Source organism: Glycine soja, chromosome 15, assembly GCF_004193775.1.
Source record: "Glycine soja cultivar W05 chromosome 15, ASM419377v2, whole genome shotgun sequence".
NCBI lineage: Eukaryota > Viridiplantae > Streptophyta > Magnoliopsida > Fabales > Fabaceae > Glycine > Glycine soja.
The window spans coordinates 15073976-15095111 of NC_041016.1; the positions used below are offsets into that span (position 1 = coordinate 15073976).

The following is a 21136-nucleotide window of genomic DNA, read 5'->3' on the forward strand; positions in this document are numbered from 1 at the left end:
CTTAATTTCACATAGACCCAATCGCCCATGGTGAATGTGACATCCTTACGGTGAGCATCAACAGTTTTCTTCATACTAGCCTGAGCTTGTTCTAATTTCTTACGAAGAAACCTGAAAGTTTCTTATCGTGAGACCTGCATAAAATCGATAGCATCCACAAGGGAGGACCCAAGCATGTAATCAGGAACACTTGGTGGGGGTTTACCATAAGTGACCTTGTAAGGTGTCAGCTTAGTTGAGGAATGGGTGGTGATATTATAACACCATTCGACAAGACTGAGGAACTTTCCCCATTGAGAGGGTTGATTGTGCATAAAAGCTCTCAAGTATTGTTCCAGTATTCTATTTAAGACCTCTATCTGGCCATCACTCTGTGGGTGATAGGTCGTACTCATGTGGAGTCGAGTACCGTTAGTTTTAAAGAGTTCTTGCTAGAAACGATTCATGAAGACAGGGTCTCTATCTGAGATTAAACTCCTAGGGAAGCCATGGAGCTTACACATCATGTCGATGAATAGATGTGCAACACGATGGGCAGTGAAGTGTGTGGGTAACATAACAAAATGTGCACCCTTTGAGAAGCGGTCTACTATTGCGAGAATGATTCAGTTCCTTCTTCAGATCATCAAGGAACTGAAAGTGGGGTATTGAAAGAATCCAATTGGCCTCCGAAAGCTGGTCATTAGTTCGCGATAGAGCATCTGTAACAACATTGCTCTGACCTGATTTATACTGTATGGTGTAGTCATATCCGAGGAGTTTGGCTAGGTAATAGTGTTGCTCTGGTGTCTGGATCATCTGAGTCATCAACTCCCGCAAGCTCTTGTGGTCTGTAAGGATTACAAAAGGATGAACCAATAGATACTGACGCCAGCGTTTCACAACCGAAGTGATGGCGTGCAATTCTCTAATATAAGTGTAAGAAAGAGACAGTTTCAGACATAATTGCTTACTGAATAAGCAATTGGGTGGCCAAATTGCAACAAAACCGCTCCCATGCCCGTGCCTGAGGCATCAGTCTCCAAAATAAAAGGGGCACCGAAATCCAGTAATGCCAGAATAGGAGCTTTCATCATAGCTTCCTTGAGCTTATCAAAGGCATTCTGGGCCTCGGGAGACCACCTAAACTGGTCCTTGCACTGGAGGTTCGTTAGAGGCGCTGCCAGCTACGCATAATGCCTAATGAAATGCTAGTAAAACCTGGTGAGTCCGAGGAAGCCTCGTAAGGATTTGACGAAATTTGGTGGTGGCCAATCCATCATAGCCTGTATTTTACCTGGGTCATGCTCCAATCCTTTAATGGAAATGATATGGCCCAAATAGTCAATGCGCCGCTGTCTGAAAGCACATTTAGATAGCTTGACGAAGAACTGACCCTGTTGAAGGGTTTGCTGAACGCATTTGAGGTGGTCGAGATGGGCATCAAAGCTCCTACTATAGATGAGGATATCGTTGAAAAAAACAAGGACGAACTTACGGATGAAAGGCCGGAAAAGATCATTCATTTTTGCTTGGAAGGTCGAGGGGGCATTACAGAGCCCAAACAACATAACATTGTACTCGTAGTGGCTGTTGTGAGTACGGAAAGCAGTTTTGTGTACGTATGTTGGTGCCATTCGAATTTGATGAAATCCCTGTGTGAGGTCCATTCTAGAGACCCAGGTGGCGTGATGGAGGTTGTCCAGGAGCTCGTCGATGGTGGGAATTGGGAATCTATCTTTAATAGTGATGGTGTTGAGTGCACGATACATCCTTCTTCTTGACCAGGAGCACAAAGGAAGAATACGGGCTATGACTCGACCTTATATGGTTACGAAGGAGCATCTCTTCAACTTGGGTTTCAATTTCGTGCTTCTGAAAATAAGGATACCTATAGGGTTTAACGTGAACTGGTCAAGAATTGGGTAAGAGGTGAATTTGGAGGTCGTGGAGTCTCAGGGGATGCAGGGAGGTGGGTTGTTGGAATAAGGCTGAATAGGACTAAAGGAGGATCTGGAGGGCTTGCGGTATGGTATCCTTTCCTGTAATATAATGGAAGTCGAAGGAGGAACGTGAAGTTGAAGGTGGAAGAAGGCTACGACCCGGTCCGTTTGGATCAGGCGACGAACCTGACCCGGAGTGGCTTCCACTGGATGCGGCCCAGTTCGACCCTGGAGAGTCACAGGTCCATCGCGCCCCGAAAATGACATCCTAAGAGCAGAATAATCAGTGGTGATTGGGCCCAAAGTTTTGATCCATTCCACCCTAAAATCCACATCTACACCTCCAAGGCCATAACAAAAAGGTCCACCATAAAAGTATAGCCTTGGATATTGACGAGAATTGCTTTGCACACCCTATCACAACAGAGTTCACCACCGTTGCCCACCATAACACAAAGACGCTTAACGGGCTGGGCCTTTAGGTGGAGACTGCGAGCCAGGCGGTCATGGATGAAGTTGTGGGTACTACCCCCATCAACCAAAATGATGACCTCTGTGCCATTAATGCAGCCGTTGACACGAAACATGGTAGAAGCTAAATGATCGGCCATGGCATGAAGGCTAAGCTGAGCCAGAAAGTGATCGTCTGACGGCGTGGCGGTGTAGTCCTCGGAAAGTATGGGGACTAAGTCTGGCGGAACGGGGTCATCTGGGGCAACATCGTCAGAAGCAATCAAGAGGAAGAACTTAGTTTGGCATTTGTGGTTGGGGCTGTAGTGCGCGTCACAATTATAGCACAAGCCTTTTTCACGGCGAGCTGCCATTTCTACCGCGGTGAGCTTCTTGAAAATGGTCTGGGGAGGAGTCGGGAGCAGGGGAGGCGGCGCCGGCAAAGCTGAAGCGATAGGGCTTATTGCTAACGAGGTGGCCGGAGGGCGAAATTGCGAAGGACGACGAGCATCATTGAGCTTGTCCTCCTAGAGTTTCACTAAGGCTGCAGCCTGAATAAGGGAAAACGGTTGAAGTGCCTGGACTTCACGGCGAATGTCAAGGCTAAGACTGGAGACAAAACAACTGAGCAAGAATGGCGGGGGAAGGCCGACGATTCGATTAGCCAAACTCTCGAATTCCGACAAGTAAGAATTGACAGTACCTTGCTGAGTCAATTTGAAAAGGGCTCTGCGAGGATCCTCATAAAATGAAAGGGTGAAGGGCATTTCCAGGGCTTGAAGGAAGTCAGACCATGAGGACATTTGGTTGTTACTGTGCATCCATTGAAACCAGCTCAAGGCAGGGCCGTCGAGGTAGAAGGAAGCAACCTGGAGGCGGTCATTGTTGGGGGTGCCTTGATAGTTGAAAAATTGTGAAATCTTGAAGATCCAAGACATCGCGTTAGCGCCATCAAAACAAGGAACATCGAGTTTCATTCTCAGTGGGGGAAACGGAAGTGGTCTGTTAGGGGAATGAGATTCAAGGATGGTGAGGCGAGAGATAACATCATCTAATTTGGAATGGAGTGAGCTCCAAGTTTGAGTTAAAATGGCGATGGCTTCTTCTAAGTGTGCTAGGGACTGAAAGCGTGTATTATTGGCAATGGATAGAGGCAATGAAAGCACCCAAGTTGATAGGGTGCTTAGAAAAAAAAAAAAGGAAACTTCCTACAATATGAGGTCAGGAAAGGAAAGCTCCAAAAGCAAAAATGGGAAATAAAATTTAAGGGTGAATTTTCCTGTCCTCATTCCATGATCATTCATGCTTATATAGGTAGTACAATCCACTGCCTTAAACACAAAACGACACAGTGCTCCTAACAACACCACTCACTAATGGACACCTGTACTACAGAATAATTCCCCCATAAAAGAATTAGTGATTCCCTACTAACAGAATACACGATCTCATCATTACAAGGGATTCCGATTCCTAACATCCTAACAGCCTAATGGACATAGTCCTCCCACCCTTGAGGCTTCTTACCCATACGCTTGGGCCTGTGGCCACAATCACTCTGGTGCAGATTGTTATCATTAACAGATGAAGAATGTTACCTCTTAACAAGTCATCAAATTTCTGACTATCATATCCATTGAATTGTATTGGATAGACTTGAAGATCATTTGTTTAGGGTTATTTGTATGACAAGGGAGATTAAGCTCTATAACTCTACCGGTGAAGGTGATATTAGCACACTTGACTTCAGTCCATTGACAACAATCTAATTTTGAGAGCACTTCTGAAGGATCTATGACTCCTATTTTGAAGCGTAGGAACTTGATTGTACATAATAAGCAAAGTAAAAAGAATTTAATTTTGGAGGGAGATTGTACATAATCAGGCAATATGTGTTGAGGATGAGAAGACATTTAATCCACTGCAAGTATTTGTGGTAGAAGTCTTGTTTTATCTCTCACACTTATTTTATACTAAAAAGCCTAAAATAAATGCCACTCAGTTTTGATGGGATTGATAGATGGACCATTCAATTTCTACACTATTTTATCTCTCATAGGTATTAACATATGCTCAATCCCTTCAATATGTTACAATGCCTATTGCCATGGTGGTTTTTATGTATGGTTGATGGCCAATGTGGTTCGACCACACAATGTGTATCAAGATATGATTGCTTGCAGATTTTTGACACTGTTGGAAAAGAGTGAAAGGAGAAGGGAAGAGAAATGATGTGAGTTCGATTCTCCAAAACTTATATTTATAACAAAATAAATAAATTAATACTTTTTTATAAAAAATATTAAAATATGTTTGAGATCATTTGTTTTCTTTGTTTTTGTTCCTAAATAAAATAAATTTTTGTTTTCGATTCTTGATACTTTTTTTTATTTAATGATAAATTAGTGAATTTTGTATTTATTTTTTTATATACTTTTTTTTCATTTGCTAGTAGTTCCTATGAAAAAGACTAATAACAAATGAAAAAAATATATCAAAAAATAAACACAAAATTTGTTAATTTATCATCGAATTTAAAAAAGTGTCAAGAATCAAAATGAAAATTTTTTATCAGAGAACAAACACAAAATTTACAACTTTATCTAGACTAAAAACAATGTCAAAGACAAAAAATAAAATTGTTGTTTTATTAGGAATTCAATGTAAAGAAAAAAAAGTTTCAAGGATAAAAACAAAATTATTATTTTTATTAAGAATTTAATAAAAAATATAAAAAATAAACACAAAATTCTTTTATTTATTAAGAATCAGATCATATTTTAGAAAAAAAAGCTATGGGAGTTGTCTTTATGGGGGTTGTAACTTTCTTTTGTTTTCTTTATTCTTTTCGTCCCACTACCAAAAAATGCAACCAACCCGTACTAAAAAGTGTTGCTAGATGCACCCAGCATTATTGCTGGTGCACCCAACATTCTAAAAAAATGGCAAAATTGCCCTTGCTTGTTTTTCCTCTTACTGATCAAGTTGATCCGTACGTTGATCCGTAAGAGACTTACAGATCAACTTGATCTGTAAGAGACTTACGGATCAACTTGATCTGTAAGAGACTTACAGATAAACTTGATCCATAAGTCACTGGCACACTTCACTTCTCCGAGTAGTGCATCCACCTGTCGTGTATATCATCATACGAGACCCATGAATCGACAGGAGGAGCAAGAATGGTCTGCGTGTATCCAAATTTCCGCACGACCCTCTCTGGTCGGTAATAAACAGCAACAGGCCCCCAACGCAAGAGACCGGAATAGCATGATATGACGTGGAAGTCCCGGACCAATCAGTGCTCCCCATACGGGATCCAACAGACATCTGGAATCCGAAGTCGGTCCAGGCGCTCCCTGTACGCCGGTGTACGAATGCTCTTCACGGTCTTCTTCATCGCAATCCACCTATACGCACGCAGAGAATCCTTGTCGTAGTCCTGATCAGCAGTGGAGTCTGCGACTGACGGAAAGTGCTCGTAAATCCAGCACTACAGATGTAACATCAAAATTATAAACATTAATAATGAAAGTGTAACAAAATTTAAAGTTGAACATTGTTGAGCCTGGACGAATGAAAAACATATTTGTTACCTGCAGCAGTGTGATGTAACCACCAAGCTGTCGACTGTGGCTGATAGATGCATCGTTCAACTGGTCGTACATATGCACCAGAGCAGCCACTCCCCAGGCGTACCTCTCCGTCATACTGAGGTCACAAAGGGCCTCCAAGTAGATATCATGCACATTGGTTGCACTCTTGTTAGCAAACAGAGTGCAACCCAGAAGATGAAGAAGATATGCGCGAGCCGCAGCTGTCCAATGACCTGCCTGGCATCGGCGCTCATATATATCACGTACCCATTGCAGGCGTACGTACGGTCCACGACACTGGGTTGTCTCAGCCCTGGCAGACTCTGCAGAGACCATCAATAAGTCCATCAGCATCTGAATAGCATCGTCCACGTGCAAGGGCTGAAAGTCGTGTAAGTCGCCAACCATGGGCAGATGGAGAAGCGAGGAGACGTCGTCCAGCGTGATGGTGAGCTCTTCCACCGGGAGATGGAAATTAGACGTCTCCCAGTGCCACCGCTCCACAAACGAGGACAAAAGTCCTCGATCGCCGGTGTCTACTGAACACGCGATCAGAGGACTTAGTCCTGTACCAGCAACAAGTCCCTCAATGGCAGGGACAGGCCTGCCTAAACTATGAACCTTCCTCCTATGAGAGGATAACTTCAACTCAGCACGCTCTTGAATTGAAGTATAAAGGAACGCAAAATTCATTAAAATCATCATTTAAAGGAAAACTAATTTCAAGCATAAAGTATAATTTACAAGTAACTAAAAATAAATATTATAAATACTTCTCCCGTCCATACGTTGCAAGCAACGTGATCCGTATACTGGGTCAACACGTATGGGTCGTTCGGACCACCCGGAAATCCCTCATGCTCATCCTCAGCAGCCTCTGCGCTTGTGTCCGCAGGAATGTCTGCCACAATGTCCTCTACATCAGCTGGTGCCATCGGGTCATCCAGAAATACGTCAGCCTGAACATCTGGCGTAGGGACCACTGGCTCATCGTGTGCCACAGTTACAACAACTCGCTGCCTCCGTGCGGATGCGGTAGGCCGTCGACGCTGCGGAGCATCATCGGAATCATCACGATCTCCTCGGCCCACACCTCTGCCAGTAACGTGACCTAAGGCACGACCTAATCCTCTAGTCCTAACCATGATCTGCAAATGAGTACCGCAAAATCCATCACTCATTTCATTCTCTCAAATTTCATGCGTCTAACGCATATAGGCATTATGTTTTTTCAGGCACTACTTGGTAGAAAAAGGATATTTGAACTTTGAAAAGATATATGCATTGCTTATAAGTGACACTGATTTGGAAAGATGAGAGATTTGGGAAGCAATATCCCCTTCAAAGTTAGAATCAGACAAGTTGACATGCGTGAGTCTCACAAACCCACCAAAGCCAGATGACAAATGAGAATGATTAAAATCATTGAAAGCATGGTTAAGTGAGTGATTAAAATCATTGAAAGCATCTAGCTAAAAATGAACATTTTGGGTCTTTGCCTAAGGGAATCATATGTAATTTGTACCAAAACTTGGAGGGGTGGCGTTCACTAAGATTAAGGGAAAAGATAACATTTCATTGATTAGAAAATTTGAGGAGAAAGAAATTCTAGAAGCCTTGAAGGAATGCAATGGTAATAAGAGTTCGAGACTGAATAGCTACATTTTCTTGTTCATTAAGAAATTTTGTCACTTGCTTAGGGATGATGTGTTGAGGATTTCCATAGGTTTTGGTCTTTGCCTAGGGGAAGTAACCCATCTTTTATCACACTTATACCTAAGGTAAAAGATCCACAAGGCCTTGGTGGGTTTCGACCAATTTCCTTAATTGGTTGTATTTATAAACTTTTATCTAAGGTCTTGTCCTAGAGGCTTAAGAGTGTGTTGCATGCGATTATTGATGGGAGACAAGGGGTGTTCCTATGGAGGAGTATGCTTGATGGGGTGATCATTGCTAATGAGGTGGTCGAAGAAGTGAAGTGTTGTAAAAATGAATGTTTGATTCTTAAAATAGACTATGAAAAAACATATGATTCTATATCTTAGAGTTTCTTGTTTGATATGTTGCATAACCTTGGTTTCAATTAAATTTGGATTAGGTGGATAAGGACTTGTTTAGAGATGGCCTCTATATTTGTCCTTGTGGATAAACTTCTATATAAGCATCTATAGGAGAAAGAAACATCAAGGTAAAGTGGATTGACTTTCTCTTCTAAATAAAATCAATTTATGCACTCCTATAGAAGTTCTTTTATTAAACTTTTCTAAAAACTAATGTGCATGAAGTTGATTCTAGCTTATAAGAAAAGCTCTTTTCATTTTACTTTCTCATTTTCTTCTAATACATATAGAAAAGTTTATCTAAATAGACCCATAAATGTAACCACTGATGTGTGTTTTATTCTATTCATCATATACTTTATATAACAAGCCTAACTAATATGTATGTCTATGAAAAAGGGATATTAGCTGCTAACTGGGACAAGATTTTTTTCTAATGTGTCCAAGAGTCAGTAATTAGTTATGAAGATATATTTTAGATGCAAATTACAATGTTCAAGTTCAACAATATTGAAACAACCAAAAACAAAATAAGGCAAGCAAACCTAATTAAAGGGGGAACATTGATTTGCAGGGAAGTAACACAGTCTAGCTGTTTTTTTGTTAAGGGTGCTATCAAAGACAGATACTGTATTTGTTGTCTTTCTGGGAAGGTCAAAGGTGCAGGGAACAGATGAAATAAAGCTAATATAATATTCTAATAGGACTTGTTGCATGTTTTGAATATGAAGAAAGCTACACTGCTACATTCTTTAATTAAAATATAACAAATCCACCATACCTCTCAAGCATTGCAGGACTCTTCGATATCAATTTTTTTTAAGCAATCAAACTCTGAGTCACTATACAGTCCGCAAAATATCCCTTTTAAGTCTCCATAAAATCAAAGAAAAAAAAAATACCCCCACATTGTACAGTCTAAATTAAAATACCCTAAATTAATCTTCCCGTGTTGTTGCCTTCCGTAAAATGTATATGTAATTGGTACCAGAAAAGAAGATTACATACAATGAATATTCTATTAAAACTTGATACACATGATTATCAAGATTCAAGGGTTGGATTTAAGAAATTTGTATTTTAGAAAAATTATAAGGGAAGTAAGTGTCTATAAGACTTGTTCCTTGAGTAAGTGAATGCCATGCATATAATATTGGGTAGCATAATTGGATTCCTAGGATCAACATTTAGGACTATGGAAGGTGTTGGTGGGGGTGGCATCTTTGTGCCCGTGCTTACTCTAGTTATGATTTTTATCTTTGTAATAATGAGACTAGTTTTAGTAGCAATATATGGTTTGGAATATTTGGATAATTTCATACAAGTTTTAGGGATCAACTATATGGTGTTGGTGGGGGTGAAGCAATGATTTCCCATTTTCCTTTTTCTCTTAAGGATCAACTATTGATCAAGTTTTAGGGATTTTTCCTAATCATGTTACTTTTGAACTTAATTTGCTAAGGTTATCTAGGCGTTTGAATCAATTTTTCGATACCACATTCAGTTCTAAGTAGCAATTACATAAAAGGCAATTACATATTTGCATTAAATCAAATTGAAACAATAGATATTCTCTAAAATGACACTATTTATCAAATATTTAGCATACATTCAGAAGTGATCCTAATAACCAAAATTCCTAATTTCAAAAAAAGCTCACAATGTATCAAATATTTGACATTTTTTCAATTAAAATGAAGCTGTGAGTTCTACAGATCACCTGATCCGTAAAGTATGTTGAGTAGTTTACGGATCAAGTGATCCGTAAGCATCTTCTTGATCAACTTGATCCGGAACATGCTTACGGATCACCTGATCCGTAAAAAGCACAACAACTTCCCGATAGCGGTTTCCGCCATCGCCGGCAACAATGGTGGAAAAAACAAAAGGTTCAAGAAACTTACCTCGACTGTGGACGGCGAAGAAGAAGCAGAAACGCGAAGAAGAAGCACCACCACACCTTCCTCCTAATCACAGCAACAATGGCGGCAATGGCTTGGGAGGTTCACTTGGGAGGCGAAGAAGAAGAAGAAGAATGAAGAAGATGCAATCGCGGCGCAGAAGAATGAAGAAGCAGAAGGGTCCGAGGAAGAAGAAGCTCAATCGCGGCGCGGGAGAGAGAGAGGCAAGAGTTATTTTCTTAAAAAAAATACTCAAGGGCTAAAAGGCCTTTTCACAACAATTGTTGGGTGCACCAGCAAAACTGATGAGTGCACCTAGCAGTGCTCCGTACTAAATTGGTGAACAATGGAAAGCGCAAGGTTATGAAAGCCCAGATGAACTTTCAAGTTAACTCATAATTACCCAAACCATAGATATCTCAACTGCAAACTTGTTTGGTTCAGCTGGTTAAGTTGGGCTAGGTAAAAAAGGTTCTAGTCTATAAAGGCAAGTTTGGTTTCAAGTTAACAAATCGGATAAACCACATATAAAGCCTACGAAACATAATGATGCCTGCATAAGCATTTATGGTGCAAAAAATCCTCCAGGTTGTATAACACACCACTGACACCAGCAACAAAGTTTCATGAAGCAGATTGAAAAGGTAGTAGACAACAATATCAGAGGTTTGTCCAACTAAGAATCATCTGATAATCCACTCTATTATAGTGGACCACCTTTCAGAGAATAACTGAATAAGCAACAGCCCCACGTATTTAAGAAGGATTTACATTTACTTCAGTACAAAAATTTGGTTGAGGATTCAAATATTCAATGCATCAAATGTGAAATCCTATTTTAACTTTACTCAACCAATCTCTTAAAGTTACTGTAAAAAAAAAATCTCTTAAAGCTACCATTAAGTTATTGTTAAACAGTAGTATTACACGCTGCAAATGAAAAAGGGAAAGGAAGTTAATAGAGAATGACCATTCTAACTTAATTTCTTTTATTTATCATAAAACCATCTTCAAAATATTTTACATAATATTACAAAAAAATAATATTGCAAACTGTCACGAAACACAAATCCTATAGAGCTAATATCGTCTGCTATAGTCTGAATAGTAAGTTGAAGGCTTGAATATATTTTTTATTTTTAATAAATATCTAATTTTATATTTGTTTCCTAATAAATTTTTATTCTGGGATGAGTGTTTAATAAATTAAACAATAATTTTATTTTTTTTAGTCCTTGACATTTTTAACTTCTAATAAATTAATAAAATTTGTTAATTGTTTCATGATAAATATTTTTCATTTATTAATTACTAGCACAAACTAAAATAAAATTTGTTAATTTATTAGAAAGTAAAACAAATTTTTTTGATTTATCAAGGATTAAAATAAAATATGAAAAATAAAAAATAAAAGTATTATTTTATTGTAAATTCAAAAGCAAAATAAAAATTTATTAAACAATAAACACAAAAATTAAATATTTATTAAAAATAAAAAACGCCTAACTTCAACGTCCAAGTCACAACTTTTATTTCTATAGTATGATTAACATATTGTGACCCCTTTCAAAAACGGCTGCATTAAGTTACTTGTAGTTGTAGAAGCACATCAAGAACCTGCAGTGTACAATGTAACTGGAGTTTATACTTGTGTGTGTGCATAAGTGACAGGCGTTTACGTGGGTATATTTATATACATGTGTGTATGTATTTGTGTACTTGCGTGTACACGTGTTGGATCAAAGATTCTTACTTTTCAAAGAGTGAATAATGTATTTGATTTAAAACTCAATTTAAGATTTAACTAAACTTTTTATCCCTATAAAAATTAAAATAGAAGATTTTTTTTAATCCATTTTTGTTTTGATTTTATTCTTTTAAATATTTTTTTGATTTTATTCTTCTTATCAAATAATAACTTGATGCGAGAGAAATTCAAAAACGCAACACAATTTATCCAAAAAATAAAATAAAATGCATGTTACTGTTCTGTTGCAGCAAGTCAATGGACAACCAAAACTGCTGATTCGACATCATCGGCTTAATGTTATTACTTTACAGCATGAACTAGTACTAAAATAATTTAAATCTTTTAAAGCGACTAAAAAAAATTTAAAGACTAAAATAAAAAATGCCATATTTTATATATCTAAAAAAAATAAAAATCCTTTACGTACCATTACCTCAGTTGCAAGTGTTGAAGATATACTTTTGTAATTGCATAATATTTTATTTTTCAGTTTTAAAGATAGGATTTAATAAATAAGTTGGTTTCCTATATTTTAGGAGTAAGTCAGTTTTAGTGGTTTCTATCTTTAAGGAGCAAGTTAATTTTAATATTCTGTTTTGTTAATATCTTGTTATCAAATTAGTTTATCTTGTGCTATTTATTGTATCGCTGCTGAGAACAATTTGAATTAGAATAGAATAATTCTATTTCCTCCGCATAGGTATTGTCTTTCTTCTCTCCTATGTTTTTTTATAATTTCCTCTACAAAACCAACAATTGGTATCAAGAGCCTTATTCTTACGGGACCTGTACCATGAAAGGTGAAACAAGTTTTTCCCACATAACTCTTCCAATCTTTGATGGAGAGAATTATGATCTTTGGGAAGTGAAAATGCAATCCTACATGGAGTCTTTGGATTTGTGGGATGCTGTGAAAGAGGATTATGAAATATATCCACTGCTTGAAAATCCCACCATGACCCAAATTAAAAATCACAAGGAAAGAAAGATAAAGAAGGCAAATGCGAGGTCATGTTTGTTCACTGGTGTTTCACAAATGATATTCATCAGAATCATGACTCTTAAATCACTCAAAGCAATTTGGGATTATTTGAAAGATGAATACGCTGGAGATGATAGAATACGAAGCATGCAAGTGTTGAATTTAAGGAGGGAATTTGAGCTTCAAAGGATGGAAGAGTCAGAGATAATCAAAGAATACTCAAACAAATTGCTGGGTATTGCCAACAAGATAAAGTTGTTGGGAAGTGATTTTGCTGATTCGAGAATTGTAAAGAAAATTTTGGTAACGGTGCCGGAGAGGTATGAAGCATCTATAGCTTCATTGGAGAACACAAAGGATCTGTCGAAAATCACATTGGCAGAAGTGCTACATGCCCTGCAAGCTCAAGAGCAGCGAAGGTTGATGAGGCAAGATCGTGTTGTCGAAGGTGTTTTGACTGCCAAACATCATGAAGTTGATGAAAGCAAAAAAGGATTTTTTTCAAGAAGAATCAACCAGCAAGCAGCGAAAATAGTGCAAACAACCAAAACAAAGGTAAGGATAAAAAGAAAAATTATCTACCTTGTCAGCATTGTGGCAAAAAAGGTCATGCACCTTTCAGATGTTGGAGGAGATCAGATGCAAAATGTAACAAGTGCAACCAGATAGGGCATGAAGTGATGATCTGCCCTAACAAAAATCACCATGATGAGGGAGCTCAGATTACTAATCAAGAAGAGGAGGACCAACTGTTTGTGGCCACATGCTTCTTGAATAGTGAATCAAGTGAAAGTTGGTTGGTTGATAGTGGTTGTACGAACCACATGACATATGATAAGACTCTATTCAAGGATTTGAAGCCAACTAATGTCTCAAAGGTCAGAATTGGGAATGGTGACTATATTCCAGTAAAAGGAAAAGGAATTGTTGCAATTTCAACCTGTTCAAATATCAAATTAATATCAGATGTTCTTTATGTACCTAACATTGACCAAAACTTGCTAGGTGTAGGTCAGTTAATTAAAAAGGGATTTAAAGTGTCCTTTGAACATCAACATTGCTTTATCTATGACATTGCTGGCTGGGAAGTTCTAAGAGTTAAAATGAAAGGTAAAAGCTTTTCATTTGTTTCAGCAGAGGAGGAACATACAACCTATTTCACTCAAGTCACACCCACGGAACTCTGGCACAAGAGACTTGGTCATTGCCATCTTGAAAGAATGCTAAACATGAAAAAAAGGAAATATGCAAAAGAAAATTTGAAGTTTCAAATGGAGGAATGCAAATCTGTTAGCACACCAATGAATCAAAAGGAGAAGTTCAACAAGGAAGAAAGTGTTGATAACATTGATGAAGGATATTATAGGAGCTTGATTGGATGTCTATTGTATGTCACTACAACAAGGCCAAACATTCTATTTTCTCAAAAGAACAAAATTGAAATTTTTGTTGTCAATCAAGTAGCCATTGCTATTGCAAACAATCTCGTGTGTCATGGGAAGACTAAACATTTCAACATCAAGTTCTATTATTTGACAAAGATGCAACAAGGTGAAGATGTGAACTTAATTTACTGCAAGTCTAAAGATCGACTGGCTGACATGTTTACAAAGTCACTACCTATCAACAAACTTGAATTCTTAAGGCAAAGAATTGGAGTTTGCAGTTCCAAAAGCAAGGAGAAGCGTTGAAGATATACTTTTGTAACTGCATAATATTTTATTTTTCAGTTTTAAAAATAGGATTTAGTAAATAAGTTGGTTTCCTATATTTTAGGAGTAAGTCAGTTTTAATGGATTAGCTTAGTCAATAAGTGATTCCTATTTTTAAGGAGCAAGTTAGTTTTAATATTCTGTTTTGCTAATATCTTGTTATCTAATTAGTTTATCTTTTGTTATTTATTGTATTGCTGCTAAGAACAATATGAATTAGAATAGAATAATTCTATTTCCTCCACATACGTATTGTCTCTCTTCTCTCCACTATTTTCTATAATTTTCTCCACAAAATCAACAGCAAGTTCTTTTATTTCAATAGATGGAGTCCACCTTTTGTATCACAAAGTGATGCATTCGGTGCAGAAATAAGCATGCCTGCATCTGCTGTTGAAGAAAATGATGCCCAAAACTCCTAAAAATCCAACAGCAAACCCAATTCCCAGGCCCATGTAGAACCAGGAGTATACTTCATATTTATCATCATCATCTTCTTCTACCATTGATTTTGTATTGTCGGATTTTTCATCTTTTGGGTATATCTTTGTAAGTGGAGGTCCACAGAGGTCAAGATTGCCGATATAACTAAGGTTCGTAGAACCTAAGTTGGGTCCCTGTTGGGATTTTGCCCATAAAATTGTTGAATGAGAGATTCAACACCTCGAGATAATGCAAGGCAGCCATGGACTTAGGAATTTCTCCCGAGAAATGATTTCTTGAGAGATCAATGGACTCTAATGGTTCCAAAAGTTGCCAACTTCTTGTGGTATCGTTCCCATCAAATGATTATGGGACAAATTCAAGGACTTTAACCCAGTGAGCATATACATTTCTAAAGGCACAGTTCCAGACAAGTTGTTACTTGAGAGATCAAAGATATTCATCAAATTAAAAATTTCTAACTCGTTGCCTTTTATAAGTATCGTAATACTACATGTAATGGGTATTGAGAAACCTGCAAAGTGAGTAGTATAGCCGACTTCACGAGTTGAAGCATTACTAGAAAGCATGGCTGTGATGTTATGCAAGCAATTCGGTATTGGTCCTGATAATCTATTACTTGCAAAATCCATCACCATTACTGAATGAAGTTGGCATAGCTGCGTGGGAACATTGCCGCTGAATTGATTGAATCTCAATTTAAGACCTTTAACATTTTGTCCCAACCAGCTTGGTATAACTCCAGAAAGATTATTGTGACCAAGACCAAGTATGGTAAGATTCTTGCAGTTTTTAAGTGAAGAAGGTACCTCTCCCCCGAACTTATTGCTTTCCAGATACAAAAATCGAAGGTTAGGCAAGGAGCCCATTGAGTGAGGAATTTTGCCTGTTAAGTTGTTATATCCTAAATAAATGTGAACCAATGATTTCTAATTATTCCAACAATCTGTTAGTTCTCCAGATTAATTATTGTAACCCATGTCCAAGTGAGCTAAATTGCTTCTATCTATCATATTGTCACATATGAGAGGAGAAATGGATCCAGACAATGAGTTATCATATAAGCATAAAATACCCATTTCTGGTGATATGCGAGGCATGCCACCTCTTAAATTATTGGAAACTAACCAAACCACTTTGGAGCTTAGCAACACATTTGATATGTCCCCATGTTGTTTAGCAGATAGAAATATTCAAGTTGAGTAGCAAAGTTCCAAAGCTTGTCAAGAGGTTCAAATGAAGCAGTTGAGTCTACAATCCTTAGAACTTTCAGAGAACTCTGTGTGAATAGCCATACAGGAAGTTTGTTTCTCACAAAGCCCAAATAAATGTCTAGAAGTTGAAAAGGAGGGACCCATTTAGGATCAAAATCAAAGATCAGGGCCGGTGAACTCATGGAAAAGTGTCTTAATTTTGAAAAAAACTTAAATTTCTTTCAGACACATTTCCAGTCAAGGAATTTTCTGCAACTAGAGGCTCTCCAAGTTGAAGAGTTGCCCAAGATTGTCTGGAAGATTTCCATTCAAGTCATTTGACTTGAGTATCAATTTAACCAAGGATGATAGGTTTCCCAAAGTTGCAGGGATTGGACCAGAAAATTTTTTTTTAGAAAGATCAAGTTCTTGTAGTTGTTCAAGTTGTCCTAACCAATTTGGAATGGGTCCTTAATTTGAGATAATTATCAGATAACACCAAGGACTTTAGAGTTTTCAGATTTGACAATGTTTTAGGTAGTTGGCTATGCATATGATTTTGGCTAAGGTTAATATGAGAGATGTCACAACTAACTAAGATTGAATAACCAACTAGGCAACTCAGATACAAATCATTGTCAGCGAGATTTAGAACTTGAAGTGAAGTATAATTAGCATACTGAAGAAATGGATAGATGTTTTCAAGTTGGCAACTCACCAAGTGTAACTCTAAAAGTGAAGGGAGCATGGTCACTGATTGAAGCCAATCAGTTTCCTTGTGAAGATGAACATCACCAAGGTCAAGATATTGCAATAATGAGGAAAGACGTGAAATCCAATGGAGATTTTCGGCAAGAAGATCATAATTATATGATAAATCAAGATAATGGAGGTTGGTGGAGTTTCCACACAGATGGGGAAGGTTACCTCTTGACAAGTCATGAAATTTCTGACTACCCATTGAATTATAATGGATAGACTTGAAGTCATTGTTGCTCAAATTCAAGAAGCTAAAAAATTCAAGTTCCAGCTAGCAAAGTCAAGCTGAATTCACCTGATAGGCACTTTGATTTGTCATCCTTCTCTAGCAAAGCAACAACTTTAGAGTGATTTGTATGACAAGCTAGATTAAGCTTTGTAACTCTACTTGTTGTGTTGTCACACTTAACTCCTATCCACTGACACCAATCTAGCTCAGGGAACCATGAAGAGAGCAAGCTTGAGGGATCTATGACCCCTTGTTTGAAGTGTAGGAGTGTGTTCATATCCTTCTCATTGCAGTGAACCTTCAAACTGCATATAAAAGAGTTGAACATGATTAGACATAATAAACAAAGCAAGAAGAATTTAACATTGGTGGCAGAGGCTTCCATGATCACGCAAGAAGATTTGTTGATGATGGGAAGACATCCATACATTTATATGCTTGGTTGAAGTAACTATTCCAAATATGGACGTTGTGGAAAGGAAAAAAACTATTCATCAATTCATCAGTAGAAATTAATTCCATCTCTCTTCGTGGAGTGCGGGGGCACTGCATGACATTGTGGAAATTAATTTCAATGGTCCTCGTGGAATGTAATATGCGGTTGGGTTTAAAGAGTAAAAAAAAACTTAGGTTAGTACTCAAGATTGTACGTCATGTCTATTTTTACTTAAAGTATTTTAACATAGCTTGTTAATTTTTTATTTTATTTATAATCAAGTATATTTGTAACCAAAATTAATTTCCTCTTTAAATTTAGTGTTTTCTTTTATATTTTCTTATTGGTATAAATGATATCAAGGAAAATAACCTTTTTAGTCTTTTTACTATGTCTTAGGTTATGTTTGATAAAACTAGAAAATTAAAAATTGAAAAAGTTAGCTTGTAATTGAAAACTTAGAAGTATATGAATAATATAAATAATATTTTTATATAAATTTCAATTTTATTGTATGAATAAAAATATATTTTGAGGTGTTATAATTTTAGTTTTTTTAAATTATTTTTAAACTCTTATAATTTTTATTTATAGATAAGTTATTTTCATTATATTTCTAGTTTCAATTATTACATTTGTTCATTATGAATTTCACTATTAATCTTCTATATCTTATAATATTTTTAATAAAGCTTAAAAGAAAGTTAAAAATAAATACACTTAACTAGAAGTTACACCTTTATTATATTAATTACAATAATAGTTAAAATAAATAGTCTAATATAAAATTATTTTAAAATAAAATAAATATAATACAGCGCTACATGAGAAACCTTTGGTGAAAAGAGTGCTATTTCTATTTACCTAATAAGACTCTTTCGATGACAGAATGGCCATTTGATACTGAGATTAACGTTATCTATTTTAATGTGCACATCTCTTAATTTTAGAGACGACTTTATACGAGAAAGCTAATTTGTTGGAGAAACATGTTGTAACAAGAGGGCTCATTTTAATTTCCATGATAAATATTGATGATGAAAGTGATCAATAACCACTTGATAATTAATTACAACAACATTAGTAATGTTCGAAACTGATAAGGTATTTGCCTCAGATTTCTCACCATTCTACAAATATTCAGGTAATATCCGCGTCCACAGGTTGGAAAGTGGGAACTGATAAGGATATATTCCTTGGATTTCGAATTTTTCACCCAAATATATCTTTTAATATTTTAATATCTCCAACTAATTCTCCCAAATTATTTATAAAACTATTCCTTATTTTGGATTGAAGGATACAAATTCACACCTTGTTTTTTATTTACTTTTTTCACACCGCGTTTAGAATTCGAGTTTTTTTAAACAGGGCTTTTTAGTTTCAATTTTTTTATTATGTATATTTTTAAATTATACAAATAAAATAATAATTAGTAATATATTTAAATAATATAATTAATTATTATAATTTTTAAATACTAACATATAATGTAACTAATTGTAAGAATAATTATTAATAATTATTAATATTTTAAAAAATAATTTATAAATAATATTATGACTAAATATAAACACCAACATAATAAACAATTAACATTTGTGATAATCTTTAGGCACAAACAACAACAACATAATTATCAGACATTTCAATGATTTAATGGATACGTTGGTAATTTTGACTTGTATTTTTCTAATTATTTAAACAAACTTTTCAATTGTCTCCTTTTTCTTTGATCCATTTTATTACGTAAACAAGTTGATCTTGATTAATCTTTTTCTTTCCTCTATATTTCTAATTCATGACGCATAATTAATCCTTCACATTTTGGCAGTATGATGCATGTTTCATTTAACCAAATGATCCACTATAAACGTTGGACACATAATTGACCTTACAAACATCATCAATAAATTATTTATAATCAACTTAAACGTACTTTTGTTGTAATTACATGTGAAAACAATATCAGTAATTTTTGTAATTTATCTTAATCACACCACGATTCATATTTGTTTATAACAAATTTTTTTAGGAGATGTTTGTTGATGTATGTTATAATTCAGTCAGTTAGTTAGTAGTTAGGAGGATGTTAGTTTGACAGCTATGAAGGTTGTTGTAACTATATGTGCAGTGTATAAATATAGTAGTGATCATGAATGAAAATGAAGAGTATGAATGAGAATGAGAATGCAGAAGTTTTAATTCAGAATTCTAAGTTTCCTATATTTTCTCAATTAATTCTTTCATCTTCTCTTATTCTCTAACATAGAGTGAGTGAGTGTATAGTGTGAGTGTGTGTGAAGAGCTTCTTTGTCCCAACAACTAGTATTCAGAGCAGAAGTTCAAGATCCTTGGATACTGAAATTGAGATGGCTTCCTCGAATGGAAATTTTCCAGCATCTATGCCCGTTCTCAAAGGGAAGAACTATGATGATTGGTGTGCTCAGATGAAGGTAATCTTTCGATTTCAAGATGTGACAGAAGTGGTGCAAGAAGGGGTTCAAGAACTTGACAGGAACCCAACTGATGCACAAAAGGTGGCTCACCGTGATTTGATGAAAAGAGATGCAAAGGCGTTGTTCATTATTCATCAGTGTGTAGATGCAGATAATTTTCAAAAAATTAGATCTGCTGATACTGCAAAGAAGGCATGGGATACTCTAGAGAAATCCTATGCAGGGGATAGCAAACTCAAGAAGGTGAAGTTGCAGACCTTGAGAAGGCAGTATGAACTTCTACAAATGAGTGATCAAGAAAGCATTGGTGAGTTCTTTTCTCGAGTCTTGGCAATTACAAATCAAATGAATGCTTATGGTGACAAGCAATCAGACTCGGGGATCATTGACAAGATATTAAGAACCTTGACACCAAGATTTGATCATATAGTGGTGGCAATTGAGCAAGGCCAGAATCTTGAAGAAATGAAGATTGAAGAACTGCAAGGAATTCTTGAAGCTCAAGAGATGAGGCTCAATGAAAGAAATTCACACAGATCAGTTGAGCAAGCTATGCAAGCCCAAACAACCAAAGGGAACAACTATGATGGTGGCAAGAATAAGAATGGAAAGGGAAAGTGGAAGAACAACAAGTGGAAGGGGTCAAGTGAAGGCTCCAACAGTTCTGGAAATCATAACCAGAATGAAGAAACAGACAAGAAAGGTGGAGGGAATCACAAAGTGGGCAAGAAGAAATTCAACAAGAAAGGGATTCAGTGTTATAACTGTCAGAAATGGGGACATTTTGCAGATGAATGCAGAAATAAAATGGTTCCAAGAAATGCAAATGAGACTCAATTGACACAAGATGAGGATTCTGACTCTGATAAAGTGTTACTAATGGCAACAACAAACTCAGAAGAAGACAATGTTAATCTGTGGTATCTTGACACGGGCTGTTCCAATCACATGACTGGACATAGAGAGTGGTTTGTAAACATTGATGATAAGGTGAAGAGCAAGATCAAGTTTGCAGATAACAGCTCTGTAACTGTAGAATGCATTAGAAAAGTGATGATTCAGAGGAAGGATGGACAACACTCATTTATCAATGATGTGCTATATGTTCCCAATATGAAGAATAACTTGTTGAGTTTGGGACAGTTGCTAGAAAAGGGCTACTCAATGCAGATGGAGGACAGTCAAATGAAGATATTTGACTGCAAGAGGAGGCTGATCCTAAAGGCCTCTTTGTCAAGAAACA

The 21136-nt window shown here is 36.5% G+C and overlaps 1 protein-coding gene across 1 annotated transcript; it reads right to left on the minus strand.

Annotated features, from left to right (window-relative positions):
* Positions 1 to 5670: 5670 nt before the first annotated feature.
* Positions 5671 to 7149, minus strand: LOC114385861 (protein MAIN-LIKE 1-like). The gene is made up of 4 exons (XM_028345916.1): positions 6757 to 7149; positions 6236 to 6625; positions 5969 to 6133; positions 5671 to 5865 (listed from the first exon to the last, which is right to left on the minus strand). The coding sequence occupies exons 1-4, from the start codon at positions 7147 to 7149 to the stop codon at positions 5671 to 5673; spliced, it is 1143 nt and encodes a 380-aa protein (XP_028201717.1).
* Between the last annotated feature and the right edge of the window lie 13987 nt (positions 7150 to 21136).